General features: G+C 41.1%; 1 protein-coding gene across 1 annotated transcript in view; it reads right to left on the reverse strand.

Moving 5' to 3' along the window:
- tox (thymocyte selection-associated high mobility group box) overlaps positions 1-24115 on the reverse strand; it is a 51786-nt gene that overhangs the window by 22989 nt on the left and 4682 nt on the right. The window contains exons 2-3 of the mRNA XM_076079544.1: positions 11823-11888; positions 6908-7018 (exon numbers count right to left, since the gene is read on the reverse strand). Of these exons, the coding sequence (XP_075935659.1) occupies positions 6908-7018; positions 11823-11888 (177 nt within the window). The remainder of the gene's footprint in view (positions 1-6907; positions 7019-11822; positions 11889-24115) is intronic.

The raw sequence follows: 24115 nt of genomic DNA on the forward strand, positions 1-24115 counted from the left end.
TTAGGAGAAACGTGGTAGAGGTGGGAGGACGGGCGATGTCGCCTTCGGCGGGACTACATACGGGACTAAAAGAGACCAAAGTGTGGTGAAACATCACTGTCAGAGATAATAGATGGAAGAGATGCCCATCACCCCCCCCCCCCCACAATACTGAATCTAGTTTCTGTGTTGTGTCATGATGTCATTCTTCAGCCCAGAGCTCCTGTCAACAACTAATGATCACTAATGATATTCCCAAAATCATTCAGCAGCAGAACAACACAGTTGTTTATGTGTACAAGCCTCCTTTTAACTGAGAGAATACACAGTGTGTAAAATATATATATCAGCGCTAATCTGACGCGCAAAAAGAAAACCAGCGGCAGCCTTATATGATAATAAATTATTCCGAGAGCGAAGACAAATGAGGGAAATGGAGTGAGAGAATCACGCAGGAGAAGAAGAGTGAGAGGGTGAGAGAGAGAGAGAGAGAGAGAGAGCGAGAGAGAGAGAGAAGCCCTCTCATACTAATCTGACAGAGGAGATATTTTATGGAGACTGACAGCCTTTTCTGCTTGGCTAGCCACACCAGTCTCTCCCTCTCCTTCTCTTTGGCTCTTCATCTCTCGCCGTCCCTTCTCCTCCAGCCCTCTTTTGCCCTCTCGCTCTTCTCCGCTCATCCTCAATTTCTCTTTCATCTCTCTCTCTCTCTCTCTCTTCTACTCTATCTCAAACGCAATATGCAGTGTTGAGTTATGAGTTGCGTGACTTGTGAGCTGAGTGATGAGTTAGGAGCAGAGCATGTGATGTGTGCGCTCACTATGTTAGTTTGGCCCTTTCTATAAAGTGTAGGAAACAGAAAATATGGGAAATGATCACACCTTGCACTCCATCCACTAAAGAATGCCTCCCATTATCTCCCTTTGCATTGTTGATTCCCAGGGATCCATTTCTAACCTAAATATTTCCCTCCTTCAGTGCTTTTAAAAGCCACAACGGGAAGGACACCGAGAGTGTCGGTACACTTGGAACGGTGGAATGCATCTGATGTGTCAGCAGCCCGCTCAACACATCTCACTTTAGTGCTGATCCTTCAACCAGCAGCCACATTTGCGTTCACATGCTCTTAATTTGAAGGAACAGTCCGTGGTTACACTTGTCTGTTCAATGTGACTTTTGTGATCGGATGTATTTGGTAATCAAAGGAGCTGAGGATGAGCACTGGATGAACCATCGACTGTATATAACCTCCACTTCTTAAAGTGGAGGTAGTCGTAGCAGTTTTAGAGCTTTTAGATTTTTGCAACCAGTGAGCGGATGTTACCATATTTGGACTGCAGAGGTCTGTAGAGTATACAGCTCTTGCAGCGTTAGCGAGATGTCAATCACTGTGTAGCCCCGCCCTAAAGCATACCCTGCTTTATGGTCTGTTTGACTCTAAATGGACCATAATTTACTAAATGAACATCATGCTGCATTGAAGAAGACTTGAAACTAGAGATTGAGACCATAAACTCATGTTTACAATGTTTACTGAGGTAATAAATCAAGAGAGAAGTAGAGTCATTTTCTCATAGACTTCTATACAACCAGAGGAGTCGCCCCCTGATGGTCAGTAGAGAGAATGCAGGTTTAAGAGATGAAGCTTTGGCTTCACTTTTCAGAACCGGTGGTTGCCGCCTGGGATGAACACATTTCATTTGTTAATTCTTCACAATAAAAGTCCACCTTTATTTTTGCTGCTTATTCTTCCTCCCTACAGTTTTAGTAGACTTGTTTTTATTAACAGCTGCTAATTCGGTTATAAACACATTTCCCTGTAAATTCTTCACAATAGAAGTGTAGACTGGTCCTTTAGGTAACTTTACTGTCAGCTCACACTTCATTTTTTGTACTTATTAGACAGATGACAGTGTAGAAATGGGAAAGAGAGAGAGAGCAGTATGACATGCAACAAAGGTCCCAGAGCTGGAATAGAAGCAGCGATGTTGCGTTTGTACTGCATGTACTGTTAACCCTTCTGCTACCAAGGCTCCCACACCGCAGTCTGACATGAAGTGATGTTTGAGGTGTCACCAACATATGTTATGATGATACTGCTGCCGTGCATTTTAAAGACTGCAAATGCAATTATTTCGGGCAACGTTGTGTGTGGAGCTGCCGACATACACAGTAGATGTACAGATAGATAGAACTTTATTCATCCCAAAGAGAAATTGCACTTTTGAGATTTCTTTCGGTGTAGGGACGCTGGAGATGGCTTGAAGCAGGTACAGCATGTGATTGTATGTCAATGTAGTTAAATCTCTGCCTGCATTCTGATATGCATCAGTTCATCTATACACTGTAGTATATTTTGAGCTGCTGTAACTGGAGCACAACATGTACAGAACATTAATCTGCGACTGAAAGTAGTCCCAAACAAAATCAGCAATGTTCAGCTGTTTCAGGAAATAACTGAGACTTTTTTTTTCATCCAAAATAAAAAAAGCCATTTTTAACCAATGGGATTGTGGCTGAGTTTGATAAAAATGATAAAAATAAAGAATAACACCAGCCTGATCTTTTAAGTCTACATAATCCTACAACGAATCACGATTAAAAATAACTTAATAATATATTAAAGGGACAGTTCAGCCATTAAGTTAATTAAAGAAATGACTGGTGCAGCAGAGGCTCAGATATCACAGATAGTCCCTGATATGGATCAAGCTCTAAAAACATTGAATACGACACTTCCCATAATGCAACACAAAAGTATCTTTTGTATTCTCCGTGACTACTAAATTGACTGACATGTGGATTGGGTGGCGTAATTAAAGGGATGTACAACAGACATCAGGACATGTAACTTTAGCTTCTAAGTTAGGAATGCAGTCTGCATTTTCCCTGTTGTCCTCTTCATTACATTACATTACAGCCATTTAGCAGACGCTTTTATCCAAAGCGACTTACAATTCAGATTCTATCACATTTCTACACCGTAGGCGCTGTGCCTACGGGAGCAATTTTGGGGTTAAGTGTCTTGCTCAAGGACACATCGCCATGTGACTAGCGCCCAAGTAGTTCCAAGTAGTTCTCCTGCAACTAGAACCAGCCTGTGTATAGTGCTACACAGCCTCCCTCCACATACTGTATGCAAACTGGAGGTCACTTCAACCACCACCATCATCATCATCATCATCATCATCATCATCATCATCAGGGTCCTGAGGATGCTTTTGATTCAGCAGACATCAGTAAAGTTCAAATGTCTTAAACATGTCTGAATCTTATAAGCTACTGAATACTTCCTTGTGAAATTTAAACACTACTAAAATCTTTATGTTGAAATGTAAGTACTGCTGAAGTTACAGCACTGTAATATTTTACTATAAAAACCATCAATCTGGATTTATGTAGTCTGTATTCCTGTCTGCTCAACTCCAAGTACAACTCAACTCCAAAAACATCTGGCTGCTCAAATTAGCTTTTTCCAATTCAGATCCTAAAATTCAAGACGTGCAATCTGGGATTTTCCGTCAAGATAAGCAATCGATCAGTTGCTTATAGACCGTTTTCAACAGAATTGCATTGCTAGGCAACCGTTTCCATGTTTACTTCCAGCTGATGTCATTCACATACACTGCAACAGGAAATGAACTGGGACACGTTGGGAAGGTTTATATTGACAACGGTGAAGTGCTCTATAAGACTCAAACCTTTAGGGCCATTGTTTGCTCCCATACAATTACACCGATGTTTATGTGCTATCCAACTATCATCGGATCACTAAAGGCACATGTATGTAGTGCAGATCACAATATTACTGCGTCACATATCACTACAGGTCAGGGGTAAATGGAGCCGTATATTTCTTTGCATTCTTGTTAAGTCCTATTCTACGATCACAAATGTAGTTTTAACTTTCTCTTGCTTCATGTGTTTCCGTCATGTGTATCCAACAATATGCTGACTACACCGTGTTTATCTGGTCCTCACAACAACAAGTCCAACAGTGTGTTTCTCAGACACAGTGTCCTGTTGGAGCTCAGCGCTCTGCATAAATTACACTGTCTGTTGTCTGCCTCCCTCTCCCCCCTCGTCTACTCCCTCTATCATTTCTTCCAATTCTGAATAAATTATCTCTCTTTCTCTCTCCCCTCCTCTCTCTCTCCCCCTCTCTCTCCCTCTCCTCTCTCTCCCCCCCTCTCTCTCTCTCCCCTCCTCTCTCTCTTTCTCTCTCCCCCCCTCTCTCTTTCCCCCTCTCTCTCTCTCTCCCCCCTCTCTCTCTCTCTCCCCCCTCTCTCTCTCTCTTTCTCTCTTCCCCCCCTCTCTCCCTCTCCCTCTCTCTCCTCCTCTCCCTCTCTCCCTCTCTCTCTCCTCCTCTCCCTCTCCCTCCTCCTCTCCCTCTCTCTCTCCTCCTCTCCCTCTCCCTCTCTCTCCCCCCCCCTCTCTCTCTCTCTTCTCCCATTCATGTCAGTACAATAGCCTGTTCCCTGAGCTCTGGGAGCTTCTACAGAGACTAATGTAGTCAGGATTAAAGTCCTTTCACACATGTGTTCACATTACACACTTCTCACAACTCCATGTTCATGACTGTTTCATACAATATGAAAAAACACATAATGTCTGTTGGACATGAGTAACGTGTGACCATCAACATTAGTTTCTATAGAATGGTGATCTAATGTCTCTAGGAGGGGCATTAATAGTCGTTAAATTAGATTGGATTAGAATTGTCTAAAATGAAAATGTATTTTAACTTCTGCATTTTCAGGGACTATTTATGTACAAAATGTGAATATCAATCTCTAAATATTAACTTATCAGGATAGCTGGTATATTTAAACCCTCTGCACAAATTCATATATTGTTTTAAATGCATCTTTAAAAAGAGAGATTTGAGAGATCTGGGCCAATTTGCTGCAAACTGCTGTATGCTCTTTCATTTGTGTGTTATATTGTGTCACATACAGTAGTTGTGGATCTGATGATTTGAATATCATCTTGAAGAGTAACGTCTGTGTACTTAAACAGCTGCAATGATTACCTAAGTCTTCCCTATCTCTTCACCATTATGGTCCCTCTTCTGGGAAGCAGGAGATTCATTCTGTGGTGATTCTGGCGGTCCCTGTGGACAAAAGTGGTAGTGTTTCCAAACACCAGCGTCCCTTTAGAAACCTCTCATTTTACTGCAGCAGGTGAATGACAGGTCGAAGGCTGCAGAGAAGCCAGATGTGAGTCCGTCCTCGGTGGTAATGTGGCTGCTGGGAACCCTGCTGGTGTCTGAGCTGAAGGAGTTTCTGATGAACCCGTTTCGTCTGATGTTTGTACGGAATTAGACCCGATGACAAGTATTAAGAATAACTATATAGAAATAGCCCATATTCTCACTGATTGTCTCAGAATTACATCATAGTAAACTTTGAATGCATTCTAAATGCTGATTAGCCTAACAGACAGACAGACACACTCACACAGAAGGTACAGTATGAGTTTGATGAATGATGATTTTTTTTTATTGTTTGTTCGCTCAGTAACGTAAAAAGAATGTGTAAGATACATGTGTGAGTGTATGTTGCGTGTGGGTGAGAGCTGGGGGGGATTTCCTCCAACTATTTTGGTGGCCCCACTCACACAGGGGATAATAATCCATGGATATGTCGGGGGCCATGTTTAAGGAACATAAAAAACATTTTACTGTAATAGGCATCACAATGCACATATATGAGAGCTGAGGATGTAATGATTGAGCAGCACAGCACATATTTCATATGAATCATAACTGATTTGTGCTGCTCATACCAGGTCAAATGTGCCCTACACAAATCACAGTTACAAATCATAGGTCATGTAAAAACTTCATGGCACAACCACAAAACCAGACGAGTAAAATGGCTCTTTTGCAAAAGCCGCACACCTTTTTGAGATGTTCATGTAGTGGTCATGGAACTGACTTGTAAAGCCAAAGTTATACTTTCGCGGGGGTGATGTCAATTTTGTCGTCAGAGGGTGTTAACATAGGTTCTGTGCAGACTACAGATACTCCACTAGAGGAACTGTTCAGTCATTATCAAACTAGTTCTATAAACGTCAGCTTGTCCCACCAACAGGAGAGCAAAGTAACACCACATAAACACACACAGGGCCCTATTTAAACTATCTATAGCGCGTGGTCTAAACCGCATGCCGATAGCACATTTAGGGCATGTACAACTCCACTTTTGCTAAATAAACAGCGCATAATCTGGACGCAAAGTAAGGCAAAAGAGACTTATTTAGTCTCCTTATTAATAACAGGTGTGTTTAGGGCGTAACATGAATTTAAGAGTGTCATCTCTCATTAAGTTAAGAAAGGCTAAACACAAGCAAATATGGATTGAAGCAGAATATTGCGTGAGATAAAAACACGTTGTGGATTTTGAAAATGATTAAATCAATCTTTTTTCATTAAATTCGGACTTCACAACTATTATGGATTATTGCAAGTCAGAATCAATCCTACGTTGCCACAACAGGGTTTAGCATAGCATGATCTTTATCTACAACTGTGCAGAAGTTCTGTGTTTTCACTGTGGTCAACCGTTGGCTCTCCCGCTTGCTGCACACATGCGTGTATTAACGGAGTGGTCGAGCAGCAATCTAACAGCACCATAAGTTACATTTATAAAAACCTTTTTACCCCCTTTTATTAGGTTGATGATGTTATAAAATATCACGACAGACGTACAAAACCCTCAATAGAGGTTTAGGATGTAAACAACGACATGTCTAAACTGCTGCTACAGATATGTTCCTTACCTGTGCAGCAGGTGCTGCAGGTCACACTAGAACTGCATAAATACATAAACAACACTGTTGCTGTATTTGCCACAGTTGTTTGCCCATTTAAACTCCGTGTTTATGTGTGAGTTTCAGTGTTATAAAAGTGTGTGTGTGCATTTACCCAGGGCAGACGATGTGAGTCGGCCATGTGTGTGTCCCTCCTCCAGTGGTGGGAGGGCTGGTTGGGTGGCGTCACCTTGCTGAGAGGGTGAGGGGGCTGTGGCACACGGAACTGTGGGAAGAACAACAGAGACAAACAACGGTTCAAATGGATGCAGGGGCCAGGGAAGGGTCAAAGGTCAAATTAAAAGGTCACTGAGCGGAACAAGGACAGAGCAAGAGAGATTCTACACAAGCCCTCGCTCGCTCACACACACACACACACACACACACACACGGGTCAAAATGATATTTTATCTTTATTGTTGGGCGATATTGCTTTTACTTAAACACCAACTAACTGAACGGAGTTGACTGAAAGAAAGAGAGAGAGTCGGAGAGCTATTTAGAGAAGGAACGAGATAAGAGGGAGAGGCTGTAAATAAATTGCTTGTTCATTCCCTCCACAGCTAATCCCTGATAAGAGAAGGTTACATGGAGTACTGTACAGCTGCAATGAAGGAAGAAAGACAAACAGAAACAGCGGGAGCACATAACAACACTGGCACAACAGGCTAGTTAGTTCATATTTTACTTTAGTGTCGTTCACTCTTTTCTTTTTGAACGTATTAATATCCATACAGCCTCCCACTACAACCACAACCAGTGAGCAGCTCTGTTAAGATGAGCAGGCTCGATATTGATTAAAGGAAATGTTCAATATTTGGGAAATACGCTTATTCGCTTTTGTGCCGGGAATCAGATGAATAGATCAATACTACTCTCATATCTGCCCATTACATATGAACCTGGAGCCAGTTGCTGGTTAGCTTAGCTTAGCATAAAGACTGGTAACAGGGTTGTGTTTCAGGCATCCAGCGGAGGCTCCAGGAAGTCACTGCAGCAGGCCAACAAACGGTCCAGCTCGTCACTCCCTATAACATCCAAGATGCTTGTTTTGCATTGTTCTTTGTACGGATTAAACAAATATATTTAGTTTGTATATTAGTGACTAAATAAGACAATTGGCCTCATGCAGCAACGTTCTCTTAAATTTCTCTTAACTTTCTGATAAGAGAAGTCAACTCCAGATGCACCAAACGTTCTGAACCATCCAAATCGGCTCCTAAACACTACACAAGGGCAGGTGTTGAGCCGTGTGCAAATACTGATACTGAGGGATGGCAGCAAAAACAAAAGAGGCTGGAAAAGAAGAACTTCAGCGGTAAACATGTGAGTGTCAGTACTGGTGTACAAATCAAAAAGCATCTAGTGGTTTGTAAGCTAAACGCACCCAATACCACCCAAGGCTTTTTATAGTCTTAGTGAGTTCAAAGGTAGTATCTCTTTAATAATCCAATCATTAGAATTACTGTAAACATACAATAACATACATTTGATCAGATATTCATGCTTTTTTTTTTCATGTCCCTCAAATTTTAAACTTGTTTCCTTGCACTGGACAAACAATTTGTGGACTTTGAAAAACAAGATGTTTTTTTTTCTTATTATGTAAAAGTGCCCTCATAAAAAGCTTCTTACCTAAGAGGAGACATAAAAATAAGAACACACGAGTGAATCCAAGGCTTCAGTGGGTACTAACAGGATCCTGCATGCGGCCCATCGAGCCGCTCTCTTTGTGCTTCAGGGTGAGATCAGTAACATCACACACTGCTGCTCCATTAACAATTCAAAAGAAATGACAAGAGTGAAGGGTCACACTGGACTCAAATTGGTCACATTCATCACAACAACCTCTGACTTTATGTAAGCAACGGTACTTCTATAACTCAGCCATAAATTCTTATTCCTCACACCGCTCCCGGTCTCCTTATGGCACAGCAATATGAATAAAACATCAAAACATGGATGCCTATACCGCACACTATTCTCTACACTGTACTCCATGAATAATGCATCTCTGATGGTCTTTCTTATTAATATGGGCTTTGCTGGGCGGTGAGGTAATTCTGCACTAACAAACACATCCCTAGAGGCTTCCACAGTGAAAGCAGTTACACCCACAGCCGTATAAAACACTCTGTTTGCTGCATAGCGCTGTTCCGGGACCGTTGCTTAGGAATCTAAAAACAGCTGATCTTTAATACCTTGGTCATCGCACTGAGGTGACGTAACGCGACAGCTGTACATACACCATAAACCTTGATCGCTCACTCAATGCAATGGACGCAATGTTCTCTGGTGGAAATTTCCACCCGTGTATCCATTCTCTACACGTCTTATCCTGTTTAGCATCTCGAGGGGCTGGAGCCTTAATCAGCACTAATTTGTGACATTCAGAACAGTTTCTAGAATTAAAAAAAAAAAAATATATATATATATATATATTAGCTCCACAAATACGTCATCGCTGCGGCGCTCTATTGCCCCCGGTTATGTCTCTGTGCATCCATAGCTACCTTTGATCCTGTTTCTGCACTTTGTGATGTGAAAATATATATTTTGTATTTCAAAATTGAAAGAGTACAAATTGCATTTCTTAACATGGATTTGCATTTGTTTCAAATGTTTAATGTTTAAAAGGGCTTTTAATTGACTGCTGAGAAATGTCGCCCACATTTCCAACTGAATGTGTAACTGAATAGCCCAGTTTTATGAGTTTGGGCAATAAACAGTGGAAGAGAAGAGACTTTCTTTCTGTGAACTTTGCTGTCGTTTACATTTAAGAGACAGAATTAAAGCTGTAGTGTGTCTCGCTGATTCCATGTTTGAGCTGATCAGGGATCAGATAATCATTTCAGTGTAACTTTAGCTATGTGAACATGAAGACAGAGGAGACAGACCGTAGATCAGAGGGTGAGTGGACTATTCCACAGACCGCGTACCGACATAGTTACACTCTGAGAGGACTCGGAGGAGAGACGGATGCATTTACACGTTTTCAACATCTGGCTGGAATGTGTCTCGGATTTCAATCCGTCTTGAGAGCTTCTTGGATGCATTTTACTGAGCTTTGTTCATAGAGCATCATTTCGGACTGACAGGATTAGGGTTCAGAACATAATAAAAACAATAAATAATAATACAAAAACACCACATAGTTATGAATAATAAAGTTGTTTATCAAATCCAGATCTTCTTTTTGTCAAACCTTTATCAAAAAGAAACAGTTCAAGAAACTAAAACTAAAAGTATAAGTGAAAAGATTCAATTATTGTATAATTCTGCACTTGATTATTTGATTACTTGATTATTATTGGTTTTAAGGCAAATAATGGTAAATTTCATGTAAACATATTAACAGTTTTATAAAACAAACTTATTCTAATTCAAACATCCCAAATTGCTTTTCATAAGAAACGTCTGCGGCACTCAATAACCCCACACAGTGCTCCAGTCTGTGTGTAGAGAGTCGAGAGCAGTAAGTGATATTGATTTGTGGAACAGGATGGGAGGAAAAGTTGGTTTGACGCAACTGGAAATAAGTGAAGACTGAAATAGCTAAAGGTGAGCTCAAAGACACAGCGGGTCATGAAGACAGCATCAATAAACATCGTCTGTAAAATAATATCATTAATGCACTACGCTGTAACTTAATCTCAACATGGCCATAATGGCAGCGTGTTTTCTCTCCCGTCTACTAATATTCTGCCGGCGGGTTTCAAATACATGGTCTCTTTTTTTTTTTTAATTGCTAAAACGACATCATTCATCATAGACAGAAACTGTATTATCGTTTATTCAAATTTCCAATGGTCCATGAACAAATCATGTGAGACGAATGCTTCCATCAGGAAGAATAATCAAATCTAAAGCTTAAAATAGTGCTAGTTCATCAAAATCACTGTATTCTACATGTCTCATTTACATTTGAGCCAGAAATAAAGCGTTTGGTCTCACCAGATTCTGTACAAAACATTCAATTCTGTGCTCCTCCGCGTATCTGGGAAGCCATGATTGACTTGGCTGAGACCAAGTCACGTGACAAAAACTCTGTGAAATGTCTGAACTGCTGAACACAGAGCAGGGAGGAGAAGACAAGGGAGGCTGAAGAAATGTAAATAGTTCCATATGTAGAGCACGTGGAGCCTCCATTTTGTTTCCGATATTTGTAACACCAAAAAATGTTGTTTATACAAGATCCATTTTTTTCCTAATTCCTAAAAATCAGCAAAGAAATTCAACTTGCGTTTCTTCTTTTTTTTATGATTTATGGTATTATACCTGTGTTCTATTGCACAAAATAAACGTTTGAGTTCTCTCTACTTCTAGCCATCATTGGTCCGTTCCTATAGAGGTAAATTACTTTTATACTGCAGTGAAAAACGAGGGCACAGAGAGTCAAATGTGACAGGAGCAAGAGAAATGGGGTTCAGAGTGCTGTTTAAGGACTCTTCATCAGAACTCGGGCCTGTGATAGTAGAATGACGATAGAAAGAAGTGCATTGAGGCCTCAGAGATCACATTGTATCACTGTTTGTATTTCAGTGTCCTGGAATAATTAATAGCTCAATCCTAACAGGTATTGGAAAACCCCTAACCGCCAATGGACTCACCCTGCAGGGACTAAACAGCAACACATCCATTCAGAAATATCTTCCTTTAACCATATCAGCAAAGGGACAATATTAAAGTAATTTCCTTATAAAACCATGCAAGTGTGAAAAATGGATTTGACATGCGTGATGACTGCTTGATAATTAAATGAATATTCACTTAATTGCACACCTGGCATACATTTGTTTAAGTTTGCAAATGATTGTTACACTTTTGACAAAGTGTTATAACAATATACAGCACTTTCCCAAGCAATTAGTTCCCTTTAGAAAATCGCTCAGTGCTATTACAAACGAGGAGAAAAGACCGGCTTCTTAGGACACTCACTGTGTGTCTCTCTCACACACACACACACACACACACACACACACACACACACACACACACACACACACACACGTATACACGTAAACACAAACCTGATTGGTTGAGGCATAGTCAAGGCCTTGCTCTGGCATACCCAGGAACATGTTGTCCCCGTCCAGCTGGAGAGTACAAAAAAACACAAGAGCAACAATGTCAATAAACTAGAATGAAACACAGCGAGCAGACAAGCAGCCAGCAAGGAGACAATAAGTGGAGATGGAGGTAACAGAGTACGGTGTGCCATCTCCTTCAGACGGTGAAAACCCTGCTTGTGGCGGCTGGTAAAGCTCTCGTCCCTGTTTTCCTGTAAAGATCAGTCTTGTGCACGGATATATTGATGATATCCGTAATCTATAGAAGCTCAGATGTCAGGATAAACACGTGCTTATAGCCACGCATTGGTGTGTTTTTTCCCCTTTCACACTTTTGAGTAGGACAAGTTTTGATAGGGGACCATTAATAAATGAGACCCCCCCAAAAAACAAAAGAAACAGGATAATGACATCACTGACATCAGAGAGAGAAGCTCGCAGCCTCACCTCGTCAACATGGGATGACAGGCAACCGAATAACTCTCGACTCTTCACAGTGGCCGATCAATACACCGGCTAATGTAGAAATACAGTAAACTACCAATTTATATCTGTTTACAAAATGTAATGCATGCTGAAAATGTAAGCAGGTTTTGAGTGTGCAGTGGGAAAGTGTCATCCATCAGTGTACGTGTCAATCATTTAGCTGTCTCGTATACTATCAGCATAAACTGTATATTTGACATGGCACACAATGAATCCTATTAGCATGCTGTATGGGCTGTTATTTCCTCATTTCCCATCTCTTATCTGCCCTACTCTTCCTCCCGTGGGCTCCCTCTCCTCCTTCATCCACTAGCGTGTATTTGTCCTACACTACAGACAGCAGTGCATGTCAGAGGAACCCACTAGACAGCTACTGATATCACCACCCCATATTCACTTTAGGTGACTAAAAGCAGTCAGTGTTGTGTCCTTCTGATATGATAAAGCTTACTTTTTGTCCACTGTTACATTACTGTGTACTGCAGTGCTCGGCAGTAAGGGTTGCTTGTTTCTTGGCCTTTGGTTGCCATCATCATCATCAATAAAGCTTTTATTCTTTTACGATAGATTTTCATTATTAAGCTGATGTATAACTGCATAGTATCTTAATTTCACAAAATATTAGGTGCCTGTGGACAGAGATTACGTTGTTTGGCAACTTGTGAAATAGTTCAAATTAGCCCTGGTTGTGCCTATTTTCCAGCTAGTCTCAGGGATGTTAGGTGTTGCTTTGTAGAAATGTAAGAGCGTGCGTAAGATCGATGGGCAATGGGGCTGTTAGCAGGAAGTCCCCACATGACTTCACCATTACTAAGCTAAAGGCGGACTAGTTTTTCTAGTGAGGACGTTTTGTAGTTTTATTTAGCCACTTGTTAGCTTTTTTAAGACACTTGAAAGTTACAAAATTCACCCAAAGGATTTTCACCGACGTATTTTATATCATAATATAAAACGTTAAAATCTCTTCAGCTGGTTTTAACCACAGAACTCATTTCAGACATCCAACTAAAAACACAGTCAAAAAACCCATTGACTTCAAGACAAGGGAACAGGAAGTGCAAAAACACCAGCAAAACAACAACCATATTCAAATGATTCATGGGTACATACTCATTGTCTTGGTTGACAGAAGCACGTTTGAACAGGTGGGTGGAAGCAAAGTGCACACGCACACACACACACACACACAAATACAAACACAGGTGGACAGGTGGAAAGACAGGTGTAACTGCCCTATCCGTTCGCCAGCTGTTGGGTACTATGCAAATGAGGTATAGGTTTACAGAGTCAACAGAAAGCTAACACGGTGTTGTGACGGACATAACACACACACACACACACACACACACATATAGTGTGGTTTATGGAATTATCAGTTATTAATGCTTTACATACACATATCAGATAATCAGAGCAGTAACAGGAATGGTGGAGCAGAGGATAAGAGTTGCTCCTCTCTGTCTCTATGGCTGATCTTCAGTCTTCCTCTTATGGGAGCCATTAAAGTTTTTCTGACCAATTAGAGGAGAGGAAGAGAAGAGCAGACATGCTGACCTGACCTCACAGTCAAAGTGGCTTCTTCCATTTACCTTTTGACAAGACCTGATATCCCACATGGAACAGACACACACACACACACACTGGCACAGACAAACACGCACACAATAAGCAATGTAACGATGTCACAAAACCTTCAGAAAGAATAAGACACCATAATCAAATCTAATAATAATACAATAACTATCAAGTATAGAAAGGCAGTGTGTAACATGTGTTCTCAACTGAAAGAGGATCTTTTAACATCTCTCTCGTGGCTTCTCATTATAAATGTATTGAACTAGCTCTGCCACCTAATATTTTCAGTGAATCGAAGCCCGTCTTTGATACTATTTATGGTCTCCATTTTACATTCTGTGATCACTGCTACTGCTGCTCCACGTTACATTTTTCATTCAACAGCTGAAGTCCTCAGCGAGCTGAGCGACATCGTGTGCAGCATGAAATCACATCGTGGCTGCTCATGGCCAGATGGAAAAATGCCAGTTACTGCCCGACTTCTTTATTAAAACAATGTGAGTCGGCGCCTCTGGAATTCTTGGACCTGTAATATGAAACCGCACTTGCCGTTACCACGGTAACCATCGTATCAACCGGGACTGAAATCTTCAGCAATAAAACTATAACGACTGGCAACAATTTTGAGAAATGAGTGATTCAATCAGTAATAAGTAGTAGTTAGTTCTTGGCCACTTAAAGGTTAGTGTGGATCCCTGCTAAGAGACAGCAGTGCCACATGTCTATAAGGTCCCCTGCTTGAACTAGTTCCACCCTAATACCTGATGCACCTCATCGCGACCAATCGTCAGGTTAAGCGGTGCCTTCACACTACTTGCCACTGTTTGGAGATCAGCTGATGGATTCGGACATCATACCTGCCCCCTCATGTGCTGCATGCTGCTATGTAACAGCACCCCCACACCAGCACAGCCTGATGGAGCACAGCCAGTGTGACCACCTGCCCAGACCCTTATCTAGACCACCATGACCTGCTTCAGTCTACGCTCTAACGTCAGCCTGCTGTTGATGCCCCAAGACTGTAGATGATAGATCAAGTCCAGCTCTGAGGTTTCATTATCAGCAACAAGCAAAGGTCACACACACGCTTCTTTTTGAGAACCACTTAGACATTGATACATCTGGCCAAATACGCAGGTCTCCTGAAAAACTACATTGTCAACAACGTTTCGAGGGGAAGAATATCTTTTTTGACGTATCACAAATATGTTTCTAATCAAAGTCAGTATAAGTCGGTGTATGGAGGAGGTTGGTGTTGATGGGCGGGTTGAGCAAACACAGGACTTTCACCCCTGAGACTGTTGTTCATGTCCCGTGTGACACAAAATCCTTAATAAGAGAAAGAGGGACAGAGGACAGAGAAAACCCATAAGGGGGAAAGAGTGATGGTTTTCAGTGTGAGAGGCAGAGTGGTACCCAGCATGCTCTCCATCAGTCCTGGGGGGACAGACAGACACAGAGGCTCTGTGGACAGATCTCAGTGGCTGTTAGTGGCGAAAGCTTCATGTTCAAAACTCGACTGTCGTGTTGCAGTTGGGAGGAAATTTCCCAGTTTCAACTAGTAATGCACCGATACTTAATCAAATAGCTGGATCGGGTATTGCTGATAACGAGGCCGATCTATACAATTTAGTTCTATATTTATATCCTTTATACATTATATACTGGAATTCAAATTCCTGGTAATTTTTTTTTACCAATTCGTTGTTGCATTAACACGGTTTTAAGTCACTTCCACACAGTGAGGCATGCAGCTTATTATCATAATTATCATAACTCACATTCTTGAGCTGTGGGAGAGTATAGTAGAGTTTTTCACTGTTTTCAGACATTTCAAAACAACTAATCGACGAATCAAGAAAATAATTGGCGGATTAATCAATGCTCAAAATAATCGTTCGATGCAGCCCTGGTCCACAGTCACAAAGTTTGACTTGCCACAGCGCTCTTGGATCCATCAGTGTCGAAATAAGTAGAACACAGAAAAATTATTCAACTTGAGCATTGTATGTATCATTAGAATTGAATTTTCCCTACACTTTGGCAGTAGAGATTTATTTTAATCCAATTTACACACTCACAGATGTTGTTCTGTTAAATAGTAAAACAAAAAAGTTACAGCAGTCTGTACTCTACATACAGCATAATGCACACACTATTACAAAGAAACAATCCCTCAATCATGAACATGTGTAATGCGATGGCCTGTTTTATGTCCTGTGATCTTCTTCGGCTGGCATTTGTTCAACAGATGAGGTACTTTGTGTAAAAAATGTCTTTGTAATATTTACCATTTTACAACCATGTAAAGCTGCCATAACGTCCATCACAGAGTCATAAGTTCATCTAAGTCACAGATGGTGCTGAGGCATCGTGTACACGTAAGTTCATTTTCCACTTTAAAAATAAATCAGGGTTCAGTAGGTCACAGCTGTGGCAGCACCTCAGTCTGAGGTCATCCCTATGTTGGGCTCTTCCTTGAAAAGGTTCTCAAACAGACATTTATCGAGGTTTGTAAGATACAACTATTAGAGCTGCAATGAGTCCATTAATCACCGGCTTGATGAATGAATCAGAAGGTGTCACCTTCTCTGATGAGAAGGTGTGCTGCTTTTCTTTGTCATGTACGACAGTAGAGTGGATATTTTTTTCAACATTTCATTGACTCAATGATGAATTGATTATTTGAAGGAAAAAGGAAGCAGATTTATCAATGATGTAAATGATCGTTAGTTCCAGAAAACATAGAATCCAGAGTATTGCTGCTTCTAGGTAGCTAGGTTTGTAGTCAAACTAAATTACCCCCCCCCCCCCTCTCTCCCTCTCCCCCTTCATGCCTCTGTCTCTCACTCTCTCATCTCTGCTGCTTGTGTGTGTGTGTGTGTGTGTGTGTGTGTGTGTGTGTGTGTGTGTGCGTGTTTGTGTGGGTAAAGCAATGGTTTGAATAACAAGCAGCCAGCTAAGTGGGTCAGGGTCGGAGGAAGGGGGGAGAGAGACTATTAGGATGACAGACAAGGACAAAGGAAAAGGGAGAAATACAGTGTATGCAGGGAAAAAAGGGAGCAGCATGAGGAGGAGAAAGAAGGAGAGGTTTGAAGAAATGAAATGTAATGGATAAGATAAGGAGACGGAGAAAGGTGAGGAGAGAGAGAGAGAGAGAGAGAGAGAGAGAGATTGAGGGGGTAAGATGTAAATTAGATGAGTAGGATTCTACGCACTTTCCTCAAGACCTAAAATTCAGCTAATATCCTGTTTAAGCTAATTGGAGGTATTCATTCAGGTGTTTTAAAGTAATAATACACATAGTAAAGTAAATCAGTATTCAATCAGAAAATCTGTTTCACAAGTCGAGGCAATTTTTTCATGCGCTGGTCAAAAACATGTCTTCTTGTGTAAAGAAAACATCCCAAATACACATTCAGGTGTTTATTTTACTACTTTGTTTGTGTCTAAATTCACCAAAGGATACCATTGATGATGCTTTATTTGCATATTTAAGCGTAACATTTCCCAAAACTTAATGATGGTCTTTCTGTAACTTTTACAGAGGGGTTTGTTCATATATCATTCATAGCCTCATTTATGTGAATTCATAAAATCATGGCGACAATTATTATTTTTATTGCTGTTGAAAATATTATCAGATTTTCTCAGAAAAAAATCCCTCTATAAAAACCTTTGCCTCTAATATTTCAACAAAATCAAACAAGAATTGTATGTATTTGATTAGAGAATGCCTCATTTGCATAATTGAACATTGATTGAAACTTGTAATAAAAAAAGAATTGTCTTAATGTAATAATCAACTGGGAAAGTTTCATGGTGATATCTATTAGGTACATTTTTTACCATTTTGACCCGAGAACTTATCTGACCTCACTGTTTTTAAAGCGTTATGCCATAAACAATGAGTCTCATTTAACTTCAACTTTAGACAGAATAAAGCGTTCTTTACAGTTAAAAATCAGGTTGCAATGCTATCTTTGTGTAAATGTGTCAAAAAGAGCCTTTTTATCACTCATGGGTTTGGGCGGCGTGTGAAACTATCTGCACTGAATGGATTTCAGTTGACTCTAAACTCCATCAGGGGACATAAATCAAGTCTACAGTGAGAGATGGCTGGAGAGCGAGAGAGGGACACTAATGGGTGACTGTGTGTGTGTGTGTGTGTGTGTGTGTGTGTGTGTGTGTGTGTGTGTGTGTGTGTGTGTGTGTGTGTGAGAGAGAGGACGGTGATTCACACAGCTGTGGTAGTTCAGCTCAGCAATTGTTTATCTGTCTTATCTCTGTCACCATGACAGCAGTATAAACTAAGTTTTATTGGCTAAACTGTATTGGCCCTGAATAAAAGTCTAGATGGTGTGTGCGTCAGTGGCGGGTCGTGCATTTTATACCTGGGCCTTCACTGCTGTCCTGCAGCTGAAACACAGCTACGGTTATTATTTGTTTCGTATAAAAATGAAGCTCAACACCTATAAATACACTAACTGCAGAGTGCAGATACATGAATAAGCCGAGAGTGTGTCTCCTCTCTTCTCTGACTGCTGCGCGAGGCTGCTGTGAGAGTACCCGCCTGTGAGTGCTTTGGGGCGGCTCACGGCAGCACTCGCTGCTCGTTCACGATAGTGCAGAACGGTACGTGCTTTCACATCAGAGTCAAAACACCACAAAAGTCTCCAACAACACCAGAAAAAGTCGCTAGATTTGTCACTAGTAGCTTTTGACAAAAAAAGTCGCCATGAGGGTTTGGAAAGTCGCCAGATTTAGCGAGAAAGTCGCCAAATTGGCACGTTTTTATGCATTGAATCAAACACAGAATACAGTAGCCATGCTTCTAGTGGAAACCAGGGAAACAGCATGTATTTACTCCATAGGGCAAACATGAGAAAATCACCTGATCTATTAGAATGTTTGATTTTATCATGTAATGGCCGCGGGATCATTGTGGTTATAATGGGTGTCAATGGGGTTTATTATAGACATAATATAGGAACTGAGGTTCAACTTCCAAAAAAACAAAAAATACCTCACAACCATGGCAAAATGTATTCAAATGATAATAATACAAATTTGAATAATTAAAAAACTGTCTTTGGAGTCACTGGAATATCTTTTTTTTTTCAAATCAAAAATGTTTATATTTTTCTGGAATATAAATCTGGCTGTCAGAAAGAGGGGGGGGGGGCATGATAACTGGTAATTATGAGGATAATTGTGCACATTTTTAGACGTTTTCATAGTGTTGGCGGGGGGGGGGGGTTCCAAAGCTATTCGACCATCTGTAAGGACTGGACTACCCTGCTGTTAAGCAAGATGTCTTTATATTTGTAACCTCATGTCAAACCATTTTGTCTTCATTTCTGTCACACTAGCCTGACTGACTATTGGCAGCAGCCCTGATACAAATGCTGATGCTGCTCAACAAAACATTTTGACCGCTGATTTCTCGACGTTCTTCTTTTTACTCTTGAGTAAAGTTTTTGTGGTTGAAAGTACCCACGGAGCAAAAACAGGTAGGATTTATGCTAATGCTCAAATATCATAAAAGCGCACCTCCTGGTGAACAGGTGGGATTCATCGAGTTAAGAAGAGCAATTTAAGAGAGAGCACCAAATTGTTCTTTCATGAGGCCAATAGTCTTTGGAAGCAGGATGGTTAAAACCCAAATCGGACAACTCCTACTGTATGCACTGAACACATACATCACAGATTAGCAGAAAGCTTTGATTGGCATCACGTCAAGTTTACAAAACTACAAGGACTCAGGGTCAGAACAGACACCAGTTTACGCATTTCAAATGTGACATATTTATTTTACTCTATCCACAATAATTAGCACTACACCACCACAGTTTGATCGTGAACAAAAGATGAAGAAATATCCTCAGGAACTGATCCAATCTCTTCCAACACAACTTAATTTATCCAAGTTATTGTCACTAATACAGCGCACACAAACACACACACACACACACACACACACACACACACACACACACACACACACACACACACACACACACACACACACACAGACAGAGAACAATGCAGCAATGATTGCAGTATGTGATTTGATTGCAATATGTTTATTTTGGAAACTAAATCCTGATAATTAGTCTCTTCTGGCAGCGCTCTATCTCCGCCCATCTGTTCCATTTGGCATCCCTCCACCAACCAGGAGTCCCTCATCACTCCGTCCCCATGATCCGACCAACTGAGATGCTTTCAGACACACCAAAAACACAAGCAACAGTGCTGAAAGTCACCCAAGCATCAGCGGGCTCGAGGGGATAGGAGAGCGGGCGAGGGGGGGTCTGGCGAGGCGTTCAATAGCGGGAGTGACGGCCAACAGGGACAGATGGACAGACAGATTGACTGGTTGTGTTCTGATAGATAATTAGATGAGATGCCGACACTGTGGCTAGTTAGAAAGCTGTATGAGGGGACAATGGGAGTATGTGATACAGAAAAAACACCATGGCCATAAGGTACGATACGGTACGGTACGATACGTTACGGTACAATACGTTATGATAAGGTACGATACGGTACAGTATGATGCAGTACGATGTGGTGTGATACGGTACGTTATGATACGGTACGATACGTTACGGTACAATACGTTACGATACGGTACAGTATGATGCGGTACGATGTGGTGTGATACGGTACGTTATGATACGGTACGGTACGATACGGTACGGTACGATACGTTACGGTACAATACGTTACGATAAGGTACGATACGGTACAGTATGATGCGGTACGATGTGGTGTGATACGGTACGTTATGATACGGTGCGGTACGGTACAATGCGGTACGGTACAATGCGGTACGATGCGGTGCGGTACGGTACCGATGCGGTGCAATATGGTACAATACAGTACAATGCGGTACGATGCAGTGAGGTATGGTACGCTGCGGCGCAATACGGTACGATACAATACGTACGATGCGGTGCGGTACGGTATGATACGATACGATGCGGTACAGTATGATATGATACGGTACGGTATGGTATGATATGATACGGTACGGTATGATACGATACTGTATGATACGGTACGGTACGATACGGTACGGTACGATACGGTACGGTATGATACGATACTGTATGATACGGTACGGTACAATATGATACGATACGGTACGGTATGATACGGTACGGTATGGTACGATACTGTATGATACGGTACGGTACGATACGGTACGGTACGATATGATACGATACGGTACGGTATGATATGATACGGTACGGTATGGTACGATACTGTATGATACGGTACGGTACGATATGATACGATACGGTACGGTATGATATGATACGGTACGGTATGGTACGATACTGTATGATACGGTACGGTACGATACGGTACGATATGATACGATACGGTACGGTATGATATGATACGGTACGGTATGGTACGATACTGTATGATACGGTACGGTACGATACGGTACGTATGATACGATACGGTACGGTATGGTATGATACGATGCCGTGCGGTGCGGTACGATGCCGTGCGGTGCGGTACGATGTCGTGCGATAAAATAGGATCCGATTAGGGTTGTAATGGGGTGGAACATTTTCGGTATAAATAAAAAGGAAAGTTAAGGTCAAGAATTTGGGAATTTTCACAATTTCAACATAAAAATGTCACCTTTTAGTGAACGTATTTGAAGAAAAAATACACATAAACAAGCAATATGGACTCATGGCATGTTTTGTTTGAAAGTATTTGACTTGTAGCCATGCTGTGCATTCAGCAGCACACTCTTCCATCATGTGCAGATAATCTGCCAGCACCCCATTAAATAGGAATTTAGTTAAATTACAACCCTCTGCACAGTGCATTCTCCCATCACGTGTGCAGCCAACACCGTCCGAGCCAAAGCCCTGCATGCTTTCATGTACATTTAGATCATATTAGAGTGGATATATTTGACATTTTTTATAATATTTCAGTCAACCAGCAGTTAGTAGCCTAAAGCTGAAAGTGCACGGTTCATAACTTATCTCCTTCTGCTGGTGAGATGAAGCCTGACTTGAGCTCATTGAGGAGTTTTACAATAAAGAATGCATTGAAACGGTTTTAATTAAAACGTTTCTTTTATAAATTAGCCGTTTACTATAAACCATAAGTTTGCACACAGCCCACATTGTCAGCTCAAATTTTCACATGAGTTAACTTGCTAGCTAAATTGTATGTATTTGACAGATTGATTGGTTTATTGGCAAATTAATGCATGGTAAAAGGTTAATTTCTATCTGCATATGGTAAATACAGCCTGAGCAAATAACCCTATATTTCCATTTTATCCGTGTTATTTCCAGTTCCGCCTTGAATATTCCTGTAATTTTGTAACTGCCCTGCCGAAACATCACAAGCAGCGTTCAAGCAGACAAGCCGATTGTGTCGCTGTAGATGCATGAAAGACAATTTTAAAATGACTGACAAATCCATCCTAATTAATCTTTGTAATCCTGACTGACAAAAATTGTTCTTTAAAAACGGCTGTTGAAGAGTGGATGATCCTGTTTATGCCGTGGCTACATGCCAGTGATCATAATGTACAGGAAGTGGAGTCAGCCAACTGGCAGTAGGGAGCAGATTTATTATTATATGAGTGTACCCCCAGGTGAAACTAAGCCCCGAGTGTGATGACAATAAATTGTCACCCGAGGTGACTTAGGATCAGAGCCTACAGGTGGATGCCGGGATGGAGGAGGCGGGGTTTATGAAATGCTATATGAGTGAATGGGCAGAGGCTTCAATAGAACTTCTTTTTGTAAAGGATGTTTTAGCTATTTGCTGCATGTGCAGTAAGTGAACAACATCAGGACTCTCAATAATTCAGCCATAATTTTACTTTTTACACCTGTGATTTTTCCTACTTTGTCAGAATGTCTTCTGTAACACAGGCGTATGACAATCTTCTCCTGGTAAAGTAGACCAAACCTACTGTCCCACCACCACGTCATATTTTCTCTCTCACATTTTGGTAAATAACTACGGAGTTAAGGTACCCCAACTTTCGATCCCTCTCTTTTAACATGTTGCTAGGCAGTTCCTGCTGCCTGCCACCCCACAACCACCTTCCCACCAAGTGGTCCAGGAGTCCGTAACACATTAGAACAGCTATTTTAGGTACTACCTCGATCTATGTTCCAAACGACACTAGAAGGTGGAATTAAAACAAAGCAGACTGCTGATTGGTCAGAGAGACATCCTGTACGAACACGCTATTTCTAAATAGCCACGCAACCGTCGATGGCGGCCACAACTTTTTTTTTCCCTGAACCAGATTTGGACAGCGGGGGCCAGTAAAAACTACCTGTTCACTGCAGCGAAGTGCAGACGTTCCTCTGTTTGGTTGCAGATGGAAGGATTCAGCGGGGTGTCCCGTTGGTGATGATGCCACGGCCTTTTTTGTGACCTAATAGTATACATACAGTATTAAAGTTCTTATTGCTCACTCTGACCACTATTTGATAACCTATTTGTGTGCTTCTCCATCGGTCTATATTCTCCTGTTCTTTACTGAGGCCTTCTTTGTTCCTCCCTGTTCTCCCTTCCTCTCTATTTGCTTTAGAAATACCTCACCCAGCTTTCACAATCATCATGTTTACATTAGTCTCTCTCTCTCTCTCTCTCTCTCTCTCTCTCTCTCTCTCTCTCTCTCTCTGTGTGTGTGATTAAACTGTGCTTTCGTTTATGATTTTAAGATTACATACCGAGTGATTCACTAGGCCAAAAGAAAAATATTTATACAAATATGTTTTGGATAACTAACTGCTTCAATTGAACAACTTCATTATGCTTTGAGTTTTCCAGACAGCCCTTCCTCTGATGTCTCATTCAAAAGCTATCTTATTCTACACCACGGACACATCACAGCGACTGCAGGCGTCTGATTGGTAGAGCATGTTTTATAAAATAAAATGACATTTATATACGACTGATTCTTTCTATCGATTCATTGATTATTCCCTTGGTCAATAAAGCTTCAGAAACTGTGATCTCTTCTTTTGTCCAATCGTCTTTACTTAATGGCAATTATTAGACCATCAAGTTATCTCTGCTTATAATGGTTATTATGATGCGTTTGATCATCTTTCTCTTCAACCTCAATATAATTTTACCACACAGTCACCTCGAGAATGATGGTAGAATCCATTTCAATGAGGCAA

This window comes from Anarhichas minor, unplaced genomic scaffold (genome assembly GCF_050575085.1).
Source record: "Anarhichas minor isolate MPS153535 unplaced genomic scaffold, ASM5057508v1 ptg000006l, whole genome shotgun sequence".
NCBI classification, from domain to species: Eukaryota; Metazoa; Chordata; class Actinopteri; order Perciformes; family Anarhichadidae; genus Anarhichas; species Anarhichas minor.